The sequence below is a fragment of the Entelurus aequoreus genome, linkage group LG25 (genome assembly GCF_033978785.1).
Source record: "Entelurus aequoreus isolate RoL-2023_Sb linkage group LG25, RoL_Eaeq_v1.1, whole genome shotgun sequence".
NCBI lineage: Eukaryota > Metazoa > Chordata > Actinopteri > Syngnathiformes > Syngnathidae > Entelurus > Entelurus aequoreus.
Genome location: NC_084755.1, coordinates 41,144,158 through 41,158,798, shown reverse-complemented (window position 1 = coordinate 41,158,798; position 14,641 = coordinate 41,144,158). Strand labels below are relative to the sequence as shown.

Genomic DNA, 14,641 nt, shown 5'->3' with positions numbered 1-14,641 from the left:
ATATATATATATATATATATATATATATATATATATATGTATATGTATATATATATATATATGTATATATATATATATATATATATATATATATATATATATATATATATATATATATATATATATATGTGTGTGTGTGTGTATGTGTGTATATATATGTATATGTACGTATATATAGATGTGTGTATATGTTTGTATATATATATGCGTGTGTGTGTGTGTATATATATACATATGTATATACATGTGTGTATATATATGTAATATATATATAAAGTACGTGTATATATATATATGTGTGTGTGACTGTATGTATGTGTATATATATATATATATGGTGTTTATATATATATATGTATGTATGTGTATATATATGTATATATGTTGTGTGTATATATACTGTATGTGTATATATATATACGTACATATATATGTATATATATATACGTAAGTATATATGCATGTACGTACGTATATATATATACATATACATACGTGTATATATATGTATTTATATGTGTATATGTATTTATATATATATGTATGTAAGGTCTATTTATGTTGAAGTTAAATACTCCATTACCCAAAAGGCTTAGCGGTGGAGACAGGAAGAAGAAGAAGTGACAATTGTGTGTTAGTAACAATAAAGATGTGCTCCATGTCACACTTTGCTGTTTCTGCCTCATCTACACAACAAATGACAAGTTGTGATGATATTGTTTGTTGTTATATTTGTGATGATATTGTTTGTTGTTATATTGTTTGTGATGATATTGTTTGTTGTTATATTGTTTCAGTGCTGCTCTCACACAAAAGTCAGGAACTTGTGCACAAAGTTCACTTTTCTCAGGGAGTTGTTGGACTGGCCTGGAAATGTCAACATGTTGGGGGACCACATGTGTGTGTGTGTGTCCCCCCCACTTTGACTACCACTCATTTATTGTGTGAGTGTGTGTGTGTGGGGGGGGGGGGTCCACAGGAGGCGGGGCCTGTGTGGGCGGGGCCTGAGTGTGAAGGCAGCCGCGCGCGCACGTGGAGCGGGAGCTTGCACAGGCACGCGCAGAGCCTAGCCGGACTTGAGTGGACTTACGACACAGGTGAGTTGACTTTCACTAACTAACTTATTCACTTTCACTAACTAACTTATTCACTTGTGACTTGACTTCTTCTAACTTATTCACTTGTCATTCTTCATCGAGCTGCCCGGTGCACTCTGGGTAATACAAGTCTTTCAAATGTTGATGTTGTTTAAATGCGTGGACCCGTGCGTCTTTTTGTCTGCTATAGTCGATATCATCACCGCATTGCTACAAACGTGAGATATCATCACCGCATTTGCTACAAACATGAGATATCATCACCGCATTGGTACAAACGTGAGATATCACCGCATTTGACACAAAGATGAGTTGGTGTTGACGTCGCTGTGCGGAGATGTGCATTACGCACTGTCAGGATGCGTCACGTCACGTCCACGCACCGCGCAAAGATATAGTCTGATACCACCACTTTTTAATGAGTGCACTCATTCCCTTCTTTCTCATTTACAAAATAATACAATTATAAAGTGGACTCGGATTTATGGCCATTTTTAAATAATATAATTATAAAGTGGACTCATGTCCATTTTTGGTCATTTTTAAATAATATAATCATGTAGTCGACTAATATTTATGTCAATTTTTGGTCATTTTTAAATAATATAATTATATAGTGGACTCATGTCCATTTTTGGTCATTTTTAAAGAATATAATTATAAAGTGGACTCATGTCCATTTTTGGTCATTTTTAAATAATATAATTATATAGGGAACTCATGTCCATTTTTAAATAATATAATCATGTAGTGGACTAATATTTATGTCCATTTTTGGTCATTTTTAAATAATATAATTATATAGGGAACTCATGTCCATTTTTAAATAATATAATCATGTAGTGGACTAATATTTATGTCCATTTTTGGTCCTTTTTAAATAATATAATTATAAAGTGGACTCATGTCCATTTTTGGCCATTTTTAAATAATATAATCATGTAGTGGACTAATATTTATGTCCATTTTTGGTCATTTTTAAATAATATAATTATAAAGTGGACTCGTGTCCATTTTTGGCCATTTTTAAATAATATAATCATGTAGTGGACTAATATTTATGTACATTTTTGGTCATTTTAAAATAATATAATTATATAGTGGACTCATGTCCATTTTTGGCCATTTTTAAATAATATAATCATGTAGTGGACTAATATTTATGTACATTTTTGGTCATTTTAAAATAATATAATTACATAGTGGACTCATGTCCATTTTTGGCCATTTTTAAATAATATAATCATGTAGTGGACTAATATTTATGTACATTTTTGGGTCATTTAAAGCAATAATATAATTAGGAAGTGGACTTAGATTTGCGTCCCTTTGTTGGTCTTTTAAAAAATATATAATCGTTGTCCCTTATATTTAAAAATTATATAATCATGGAGTGGACTCATTTTTGAATATAATATATTTATTGGGTGGACTCGTTTTGTCCCTTTTTGGTCATTTTTGAAATATGAAGTGCACCAATTTTTGTCCCTTGTCATTTTTAAAAATGATATATTCATGGAGTGGACTCATTAAGGTTAAATTTTTTGGTAATTTTTAAATAATATAATTATAAAGTGGACTCATATTTTTGTTCCATTTTTAAATAATATAATTACAAAGTGGACTCATGTATGTCCATTTTTGGTCATTTTTAAATAATATAATTATGAAGTGAACTCATATTTATGTCCCTTTTTGGTCACTTAATAAAATAACATAATTATGAAGTGAACTCATATTTATGTCCATTTTTTGGTCATTTTTTAAATAATATAATCATGGAGTTGACTAATTTTTATGTCCATATTTTGTCATTTTTTAAATATAATTATAAAGTTGACTCGTATTTATGTCTGGTTTTTTTCATTTTTTAAATAATATAATTATAAAATGGACTCGTATTTATGTCAATTTTTTTGGTCATTTTTTAAATAATATAATCATGGAGTCGACTCATTTTTATGTCCATATTTTGTAATTTTTTAAATATAATTATAAAATGGACTCGTATTTATGTCCATTTTTTTGGTCATTTTTTAAATAATATAATCATGGAGTCGACTCATTTTTATGTCTATATTTTGTAATTTTTTTAAATATAATTATAAAGTTGACTCGTATTTGTCTGTTTTTTGTCATTTTTTAAATAATATAATTATAAAATGGACTCATATTTATGTCAATTTTTTTGTCATTTTTTAAATAATATAATCATGGAGTGCACTCATTTTTATGTCTCTTTTTGGTATTAAATATATATATATATATATATATATATATATATATATATATATATATATATATATATATATATATATATATATATATATATATATATATATATATATGCAGTGAACTAATTTTTCATGTCCCTTTTTGGTCATTTTTGATATAATCATGGAGTGGACTCATCTTATGTCCCTTTTTTGGTATTTAAAAAAAATATCATCATGGCCTAAACTTATTTTTATGTCACTTTTTGATATTTGTTATAACAATATCATGCAGTGGACTCATTTTATGTCCCTTTTTGGTCTTTTTAAAAATAAAAAAATAGGATGGGGGCTCATTTTTATGTCCTTTTTTGTACATTTTTATATCATCATTACCTGGACTCATTTTCATGTCTCATTTTCTGGTATTTTTTAAATATTGGAGTGCACTCAGTTTTATGTCTCTCTATTTTAAGAAAATCATCATGGTTTTGACTCATTTTTATGTCTCTTTTAGGTCATGTTTCTATAATATCATCATGGCCTAAACTCATTCTTTTGTCCCTTTTTTGGTATTTTAAAAATAAAATGTAGTGAAGTAATATTTATGTCTCTATTTAGCAATATTATTGAACGTCAACGGTTGATTTCATGTTAATATTTCTGACATTTAAATGACAAAGGGCCCCCCGTGCTTGGGCCCCCACTACTTGAAGTGTTGGTGGGTAATAAAAGGAATACCAGAATAAAGGTGTAGTTGTCTCCTCCAGGTGGCCATATTGCTCTCCTAGACCCAAGACAAGATGCCTCATCGAAGCGGTCAGGAGGACCCGGAGCGCTACCTGTTTGTGGACCGCGCCGTGGTCTACAACCCCGCCACGCAGGCCGACTGGACGGCCAAGAAGCTGGTGTGGGTCCCCTCGGAGCGCCACGGCTTCGAGGGGGCCGGCATATGCGAGGAGCGCGGCGAGGAGGTCCTGGTGGAGCTGGCGGAGAACGGCAGGAAGGTGTCGGTCGGCAAGGACGACATCCAGAAGATGAACCCGCCCAAGTTCAGCAAGGTGGAGGACATGGCCGAGCTCACCTGCCTGAACGAGGCCTCGGTGCTGCACAACCTGAAGGACCGATACTACTCCGGACTTATTTACGTGAGTCCGCTTCTCTTACAATACTGAGTAGGAACACCACTAAAAAGGAGTTTTTAGTACGGAGACGTAACGAGTGTGAACGCTCCCACGCTGACCTGAAATGCTGATTGGATGTGGAATGTTTGGAGTTTGCATCCTTTCAATGAACATGTTGAATAAATATGTTTCATTTCAATGAGAATTTTTTAAAAATCATTCAAATTCATCATCCTAGATAACTTGAATGGTTGGTTTTGGAATTTTTGGAATCGGCTAAAAGATGTTGACATAGTAACAGTTTGAATTGAAACGGGTATTTCGGAATTCCTGGAATTTTCCTGGAAATTTGTACGAGGGCAAAAAAATAGGAACATTTGTTGTCCCAACTAAGAGGAATGTTTTGATGGTGGGATGGTCAAAAATGGTTGAAAGATGTGGACTGTGAAAACTTTCCAGGAAGAGGTGAAAATAGCGCTTTGGAAAACCGGGAATTCTTGGAATTCCTGGAATTGTTTTGAACTTGGAAAATGTTAGTTTGATAGTCCAAGGTGAGTGGAGTGTGTGGATGCTGGAATGGTTCCAATCCGGTGAGAAATGTGGGATATGGAGTTGAGTTGATTGTATATTTCTCATTCATTGTCAATGGGGGAGAAAATTCCTGGAATTTTGGGAAAGGGAAAAAAAATGTTTCGCGTTCGATATATGGGAAGAGTAGTGTAGGTGGATGATTGAAAGGTCGGAATGGGGTTAAAAAATGGTGCAACATATGAGAATTTAGGGAATTGTAGAACTATAAAATATGTCCATTTATTTGAATGGGAATTTCCTGGAAATGTTGGGGAAAAAATTTAATAAATACAAATATTGATACCAGATGATCCAAATGTCCTAGGATATGTGAATGGGTTGGTGTTGGGATTTTTGGAATCAGTTGAAAAATGTTGACGTAGTAACAGTTTGAATTGAGTATCGGTATTTCAGAATTTCGGGAAATCCGGGAATTTGTACAGAAAAAAAGAAAATTGGAGCATTTGTTGTCCCAACTAAGAGGAATGTTTTGAAGGTGGGATGGTCAAAAATGGTTGAAAAATGTGGACTGTGAAAACTTTCCAGGAAGAGGTGAAAATAGCGTTTTGGAAAACCGGGAATTCTTGGAATTCCTGGAATTGTTTTGAACTTGGAAAATGTTAGTTTGATAGTCCAAGGTGAGTGGAGTGTGTGGATGCTGGAATGGTTCCAATCCGGTGAGAAATGTGGGATATGGAGTTGATTGTATATTTCTCATTCATTGTCAATGGGGGAGAAAATTCTGGGAATTTTGGGAAAGGGAAAACATGTTTCACGTTCGATATATGGGAAGAGTAGTGTAGGTGGATGATTGAAAGGTCGGAATGGGGTTTAAAATTGGTGCAACATATGAGAATTTAGGGAATTGTAGAACTATAAAATATGTCAATTTATTTGAATGGGAATTTCCTGGAAATTTTGGGAAAAAAATAAAATAAATAAAATTATTGATACGAGCACAAGTGTCCTAGGATATGTGAATGGGTTGGTGTTGGGATTTTTGGAATCCGTTGAAAAATGTTGACGTAGTAACAGTTTGAATGAGTATCGGTATTTCAGAATTTTGGGAAATCCGGGAATTTGAACAGAAAAAAGGAGAATTGGAGCATTTGTTGTCTCAACTAAGAGGAATGTTTTGAAGGTGGGATGGTCAAAAATGTTTGAAAAATGTGGACTGTGAAAACTTTCCAGGAAGAGGTGAAGATAGCGCTTTGGAAAACCGGGAATTCTTGGAATTCCTGGAATTGTTTTGAACTTGGAAAATGTTAGTTTGATAGTCCAGGGTGAGTGGAGTGTGTGGATGCTGGAATGGTTCCAATCCGGTGAGAAATGTGGGATATGGAGTTGATTGTATATTTCTCATTCATTGTCAATGGGGGAGAAAATTCTGGGAATTTTGGGAAAGGGAAAACATGTTTCGCGTTCGATATATGGGAAGAGTAGTGTAGGTGGATGATTAAAAGGTCGGAATCGGGTTTAAAAATGGTGCAACATATGAGAATTTAGGGAATTGTAGAACTATAAAATATGTCCATTTATTTGAATGGGAATTTCCTGGAAATTTTGGGGAAAAAAAAAAAAAAAAAAAATATTGATAGCACAAGTGTCCTAGGATATGTGAATGGGTTGGTGTTGGGATTTTTGGAATCCGTTGAAAAATGTTGACGTAGTAACAGTTTGAATTGAGTATCGGTATTTCAGAATTTCTGGAAATCCGGGAATTTGTACAGAAAAAAGGAAATTTGGAGCATTTTTTGTCCCAACTAAGAGGAATGTTTTGAAGGTGGGATGGTCAAAAATGGTTGAAAAATGTGGACTGTGAAAACTTTCCAGGAAGAGGGGAAAATAGCACTTTGGAAAACCGGGAATTCTTGGAATTCCTGGAATTGTTTTGAACTTGGAAAATGTTAGTTTGATAGTCCAAGGTGAGTGGAGTGTGTGGATGCTGGAATGGTTTGAATCGGATGAGAAATGTGGGATATGGAGTTGAGTTGATTGTATATTTCTCATTCATTGTCAATGGGGGAGAAAATTCCTGGAATTTTGGGAAAGGGAAAACATGTTTCGCGTTCGATATATGGGAAGAGTAGTGTAGGTGGATGATTGAAAGGTCGGAATGGGGTTTAAAAATGGTGCAACATATGAGAATTTAGGGAATTGTAGAACTATAAAATATGTCCATTTATTTGAATGGGAATTTCCTGGAAATTTTGGGGGAAAAATAAAATAAATAAAAATATTGATACGAGCACAAGTGTCCTAGGATATGTGAATGGGTTGGTGTTGGGATTTTTGGAATCCGTTGAAAAATGTTGACGTAGTAACAGTTTGAATTGAGTATCGGTATTTCAGAATTTCGGGAAATCCGGGAATTTTTACAGAAAAAAGGAAAATTGGAGCATTTTTGTCCCAACTAAGAGGAATGTTTTGAAGGTGGGATGGTCAAAAATGGTTGAAAAATGTGGACTGTGAAAACTTTCCAGGAAGAGGGGAAAATAGCACTTTGGAAAACCGGGAATTCTTGGAATTCCTAGAATTGTTTTGAACTTGGAAAATGTTAGTTTGATAGTCCAAGGTGAGTGGAGTGTGTGGATGCTGGAACGCTTTGAATCAGATGAGAAATGTGGGATATGGAGTTGAGTTGATTGTATATTTCTCATTCATTGTCAATGGGGAGAAAATTCCAGGAATTTTGGGAAAGGGAAAAAAAAAAGTTTCGCGTTCGATATATGGGAAGAGTAGTGTAGGTGGATGATTGAAAGGTCGGAATGGGGTTTAAAAATGGTGCAACATATGAGAATTTAGGGAATTGTAGAACTATAAAATATGTCCATTTATTTGAATGGGAATTTCCTGGAAATTTTGGGAAAAAAATAAAATAAATAAAAATATTGATACGAGCACAAGTGTCCTAGGATATGTGAATGGGTTGGTGTTGGGATTTTTGGAATCGGTTGAAAAATGTTGACGTAGTAACAGTTTGAATGAGTATCAGTATTTCAGAATTTCTGGAAATCCGGGAATTTTTACAGAAAAAAGGAAAATTGGAGCATTTGTTGTCTCAACTAAGAGGAATGTTTTGAAGGTGGAATGGTCAAAAATGGTTGAAAAATGTGGACTGTGAAAACTTTCCAGGAAGAGGTGAAAATAGCGCTTTGGAAAACCGGGAATTCTTGGAATTCCTGGAATTGTTTGGAACTTGGAAAATGTTAGTTTGATAGTCCAAGGTGAGTGGAGTGTGTGGATGCTGGAACGCTTTGAATCGGATGAGAAATGTGGGATATGGAGTTGAGTTGATTGTATATTTCTCATTCATTGTCAATGGGGGAGAAAATTCCGGGAATTTGGGGAAAGGGAAAACATGTTTCGCGTTCGATATATGGGAAGAGTAGTGTAGGTGGATGATTGAAAGGTCGGAATCGGGTTTAAAAATGGTGCAACATATGAGAATTTAGGGAATTGTAGAACTATAAAATATGTCCATTTATTTGAATGGGAATTTCCTGGAAATTTTGGAAAAGAAAAAAAATATTGATACGAGCACAATTGTCCTAGGATATGTGAATCGGTCGGTGTTGGGATTTTTGGAATCGGTTGAAAAATGTTGACGTAGTAACAGTTTGAATTGAGTATCGGTATTTCAGAATTTCGGGAAATCCGGGAATTTGTACAGAAAAAAGGAAAATTGGAGCATTTGTTGTCCCAACTAAGAGGAATGTTTTGAAGGTGGAATGGTCAAAAATGGTTGAAAAATGTGGACTGTGAAAACTTTCCAGGAAGAGGTGAAAATAGCGCTTTGGAAAACTGGGAATTCTTGGAATTCCTGGAATTGTTTTGAACTTGGAAAATGTTAGTTTGATAGTCCAAGGTGAGTGGAGTGTGTGGATGCTGGAACGCTTTGAATCGGATTAGAAATGTGGGATATGGAGTTGATTGTATAATGCCCAATCATTGTCAATGGGGGAGAAAATTCCGGGAATTTTGGGAAAGGGAAAACATGTTTCACGTTCGATATATGGGAAGAGTAGTGTAGGTGGATGATTGAAAGGTCGGAATGGGGTTTAAAAATGGTGCAACATATGAGAATTTAGGGAATTGTAAAACTATAAAATATGTCCATTTATTTGAATGGGAATTTCCTGGAAATTTGGGGGGAAAAAATAAAAAAAATAAAAATATTGATAGCGCAAGTGTCCTAGAATATGTGAATGGGTTGGTGTTGGGATTTTTGGAATCCGTTGAAAAATGTTGACGTAGTAACAGTTTGAATTGAGTATCGGTATTTCAGAATTTCGGGAAATCCGGGAATTTTTACAGAAAAAAGGAAAATTGGAGCATTTGTTGTCCCAACTAAGAGGAATGTTTTGAAGGTGGGATGGTCAAAAATGGTTGAAAAATGTGGACTGTGAAAACTTTCCAGGAAGAGGGGAAAATAGCACTTTGGAAAACTGGGAATTCCTGGAATTGTTTTGAACTTGGAAAATGTTAGTTTGATAGTCCAAGGTGAGTGGAGTGTGTGGATGCTGGAACGCTTTGAATCGGATGAGAAATGTGGGATATGGAGTTGAGTTGATTGTATAATGCCCAATCATTGTCAATGGGGAGAAAATTCCAGGAATTTTGGGAAAGGGAAAACATGTTTCGCGTTCAATATATGGGAAGAGTAGTGTAGGTGGATGATTGAAAGGTCGGAATGGGGTTTAAAAATGGTGCAACATATGAGAATTTAGGGAATTGTAGAACTATAAAATATGTCCATTTATTTGAATGGGAATTTCCTGGAAATTTTGGGGAAAAAAATAAAATAAATAAAAACATTGATGCGAGGGACGGAGCTGCGTGAAAAAAGTCTTCGCTCATCTTTTCTTCATCCATCCATCCCTTCGAGTTAGCTTCTATGATGACGCTGGCTGGAAAGTTCTCTTTTGGCAAGGTCTTCCTTTTGAATATCACCGTGGGTGGAAGTTTCTGGCCGTTAGCATGGCAAACTACAACCACAGTAGGACGACTTCTCATTCCCTGTGGTGCGAATATTCACCGTACGTGCTCCCGTTGTATCCACAGTGCGGTTCACAGGAATATCAAAAGTCAGTGGAACCTTGTACGCGTGTCTCTTAGTAGGAGACATTTTGTGGTCTTTACAGAAACACACAAATGAAATGAAACGTAATATCCGCACGCTTCTTCTTCTACAGGGGCGGGTGCTCACCTTGGCGGTTGCTTACAGTAGAAGAAGAAGCGCTTCCTCTTCTATGGGGAAAAAAGATGGCGGCTGTTCACCGTAGTTGCGAGACCTAAACTTTATGAAAATAAATATTAATATTAATCCATATATAAGGCGCACCGGGTTATAAGCCGCACTGTCAGCTTTTGAGAAAAATTGTGGTTTTTAGGTGCGGCTTATGGTGCGGAAAATACGGTATTTAGATTTTCTACCGTCTCTTGCAAGACCTGGCTGGGTTCCTCATGTCCTCCCTGACCAGGACCATGGTCTCGGTCTGTGTTTTGTCTTGACTTGGAACTCGCCTGAGACACAATTGCAAACATGTGCCTGGCTAAGTGGGATACTTTGTTTCCTTTGACAGGAAGCAAACATGCCAAATGGGTTGTTAGTGGTCTACTGCACACGTGCAGTAATGCCCCTCTGCACACGTGCAGTAATGCCCCTCCAGACGTGCAGTAATGCCCCTCTGCACACGTGCAGTAATGCCCCTCCAGACGTGCAGTAATGCCCCTCCAGACGTGCAGTAATGCCCCTCCACACATGCAGTAATGCCCCTCCACACGTGCAGTAATGCCCCTCCACACGTGCAGTAATGCCCCTCCACACGTGCAGTAATGCCCCTCCACACGTGCAGTAATGCCCCTCCACACGTGCAGTAATGCCCCTCCACACGTGCAGTAATGCCCCTCCAGACGTGCAGTAATGCCCCTCCACACATGCAGTAATGCCCCTCCACACGTGCAGTAATGCCCCTCCACACGTGCAGTAATGCCCCTCCACACGTGCAGTAATGCCCCTCCACACGTGCAGTAATGCCCCTCCACACGTGCAGTAATGCCCCTCCACACGTGCAGTAATGCCCCTCCACACGTGCAGTAATGCCCCTCCAGACGTGCAGTAATGCCCCTCCAGACGTGCAGTAATGCCCCTCCACACGTGCAGTAATGCCCCTCCACACGTGCAGTAATGCCCCTCCACACGTGCAGTAATGCCCCTCCAGACGTGCAGTAATGCCCCTCCACACGTGCAGTAATGCCCCTCCACACGTGCAGTAATGCCCCTCCAGACGTGCAGTAATGCCCCTCCAGACGTGCAGTAATGCCCCTCCACACGTGCAGTAATGCCCCTCCAGACGTGCAGTAATGCCCCTCCAGATGTGCAGTAATGCCCCTCCACACGTGCAGTAATGCCCCTCCACACGTGCAGTAATGCCCCTCCAGACGTGCAGTAATGCCCCTCCAGACGTGCAGTAATGCCCCTCCAGACGTGCAGTAATGCCCCTCCACACGTGCAGTAATGCCCTTCCACACGTGCAGTAATGCCCCTCCAGACGTGCAGTAATGCCCCTCCACACGTGCAGTAATGCCCCTCCAGACGTGCAGTAATGCCCCTCCACACGTGCAGTAATGCCCCTCCACACGTGCAGTAATGCCCCTCCAGACGTGCAGTAATGCCCCTCCAGACGTGCAGTAATGCCCCTCCAGACGTGCAGTAATGCCCCTCCACACGTGCAGTAATGCCCCTCCACACGTGCAGTAATGCCCCTCCACACGTGCAGTAATGCCCCTCCAGACGTGCAGTAATGCCCCTCCACACGTGCAGTAATGCCCCTCCAGACGTGCAGTAATGCCCCTCCAGACGTGCAGTAATGCCCCTCCACACGTGCAGTAATGCCCCTCCAGACGTGCAGTAATGCCCCTCCAGATGTGCAGTAATGCCCCTCCACACGTGCAGTAATGCCCCTCCACACGTGCAGTAATGCCCCTCCAGACGTGCAGTAATGCCCCTCCAGACGTGCAGTAATGCCCCTCCAGACGTGCAGTAATGCCCCTCCACACGTGCAGTAATGCCCTTCCACACGTGCAGTAATGCCCCTCCAGACGTGCAGTAATGCCCCTCCACACGTGCAGTAATGCCCCTCCAGACGTGCAGTAATGCCCCTCCACACGTGCAGTAATGCCCCTCCAGACATGCAGTAATGCCCCTCCAGACGTGCAGTAATGCCCCTCCACACGTGCAGTAATGCCCCTCCACACGTGCAGTAATGCCCTTCCACACGTGCAGTAATGCCCCTCCAGACGTGCAGTAATGCCCCTCCAGATGTGCAGTAATGCCCCTCCACACGTGCAGTAATGCCCCTCCACACGTGCAGTAATGCCCCTCCACACGTGCAGTAATGCCCCTCCAGACGTGCAGTAATGCCCCTCCACACGTGCAGTAATGCCCCTCCAGACGTGCAGTAATGCCCCTCCAGACGTGCAGTAATGCCCCTCCACACGTGCAGTAATGCCCCTCCACACGTGCAGTAATGCCCCTCCACACGTGCAGTAATGCCCCTCCACACGTGCAGTAATGCCCCTCCAGACGTGCAGTAATGCCCCTCCAGACGTGCAGTAATGCCCCTCCACACGTGCAGTAATGCCCCTCCACACGTGCAGTAATGCCCCTCCACACGTGCAGTAATGCCCCTCCACACGTGCAGTAATGCCCCTCCACACGTGCAGTAATGCCCCTCCACACGTGCAGTAATGCCCCTCCAGACGTGCAGTAATGCCCCTCCAGACGTGCAGTAATGCCCCTCCACACGTGCAGTAATGCCCCTCCAGACGTGCAGTAATGCCCCTCCAGATGTGCAGTAATGCCCCTCCACACGTGCAGTAATGCCCCTCCACACGTGCAGTAATGCCCCTCCAGACGTGCAGTAATGCCCCTCCAGACGTGCAGTAATGCCCCTCCAGACGTGCAGTAATGCCCCTCCACACGTGCAGTAATGCCCTTCCACACGTGCAGTAATGCCCCTCCAGACGTGCAGTAATGCCCCTCCACACGTGCAGTAATGCCCCTCCAGACGTGCAGTAATGCCCCTCCACACGTGCAGTAATGCCCCTCCAGACATGCAGTAATGCCCCTCCAGACGTGCAGTAATGCCCCTCCACACGTGCAGTAATGCCCCTCCACACGTGCAGTAATGCCCTTCCACACGTGCAGTAATGCCCCTCCAGACGTGCAGTAATGCCCCTCCAGATGTGCAGTAATGCCCCTCCACACGTGCAGTAATGCCCCTCCACACGTGCAGTAATGCCCCTCCAGACGTGCAGTAATGCCCCTCCAGACGTGCAGTAATGCCCCTCCACACGTGCAGTAATGCCCTTCCACACGTGCAGTAATGCCCCTCCAGACGTGCAGTAATGCCCCTCCAGATGTGCAGTAATGCCCCTCCACACGTGCAGTAATGCCCCTCCACACGTGCAGTAATGCCCCTCCAGATGTGCAGTAATGCCCCTCCACACGTGCAGTAATGCCCCTCCACACGTGCAGTAATGCCCCTCCACACGTGCAGTAATGCCCCTCCAGACGTGCAGTAATGCCCCTCCACACGTGCAGTAATGCCCCTCTAGAGGTGCAGTAATGCCCCTCCAGACGTGCAGTAATGCCCCTCCAGACGTGCAGTAATGCCCCTCCACACGTGCAGTAATGCCCCTCCAGACGTGCAGTAATGCCCCTCCACACGTGCAGTAATGCCCCTCCACACGTGCAGTAATGCCCCTCCAGACGTGCAGTAATGCCCCTCCACACGTGCAGTAATGCCCCTCCAGACGTGCAGTAATGCCCCTCCAGACGTGCAGTAATGCCCCTCCAGACGTGCAGTAATGCCCCTCCACACGTGCAGTAATGCCCTTCCACACGTGCAGTAATGCCCCTCCAGACGTGCAGTAATGCCCCTCCACACGTGCAGTAATGCCCCTCCAGACGTGCAGTAATGCCCCTCCACACGTGCAGTAATGCCCCTCCAGACATGCAGTAATGCCCCTCCAGACGTGCAGTAATGCCCCTCCACACGTGCAGTAATGCCCCTCCACACGTGCAGTAATGCCCTTCCACACGTGCAGTAATGCCCCTCCAGACGTGCAGTAATGCCCCTCCAGATGTGCAGTAATGCCCCTCCACACGTGCAGTAATGCCCCTCCACACGTGCAGTAATGCCCCTCCAGACGTGCAGTAATGCCCCTCCAGACGTGCAGTAATGCCCCTCCACACGTGCAGTAATGCCCTTCCACACGTGCAGTAATGCCCCTCCAGACGTGCAGTAATGCCCCTCCAGATGTGCAGTAATGCCCCTCCACACGTGCAGTAATGCCCCTCCACACGTGCAGTAATGCCCCTCCAGATGTGCAGTAATGCCCCTCCACACGTGCAGTAATGCCCCTCCACACGTGCAGTAATGCCCCTCCACACGTGCAGTAATGCCCCTCCAGACGTGCAGTAATGCCCCTCCAGACGTGCAGTAATGCCCCTCCACACGTGCAGTAATGCCCCTCCACACGTGCAGTAATGCCCCTCCAGACGTGCAGTAATGCCCCTCCACACGTGCAGTAATGCCCCTCCACACGTGCAGTAATGCCCCTCCAGACG

General features: G+C 41.6%; 1 protein-coding gene across 3 annotated transcripts in view; it reads left to right on the top strand.

The window, feature by feature from the left end:
• Positions 1-1,004: 1,004 nt before the first annotated feature.
• Positions 1,005-14,641, top strand: part of LOC133642938 (myosin-10-like) — a 193,462-nt gene continuing 179,825 nt past the window's right edge. For 2 of the 3 annotated variants that reach the window (XM_062037363.1, XM_062037361.1), the window contains exons 1-2: positions 1,193-1,217; positions 4,081-4,458. In XM_062037363.1, coding sequence (XP_061893347.1) covers positions 4,114-4,458 — 345 coding nt within the window. In that variant the 5' untranslated portion in view covers positions 1,193-1,217; positions 4,081-4,113. Of the gene's footprint in view, positions 1,098-1,192; positions 1,218-4,080; positions 4,459-14,641 lie in introns of those variants that run through there. The other variant, XM_062037362.1, reaches the window with a different exon arrangement.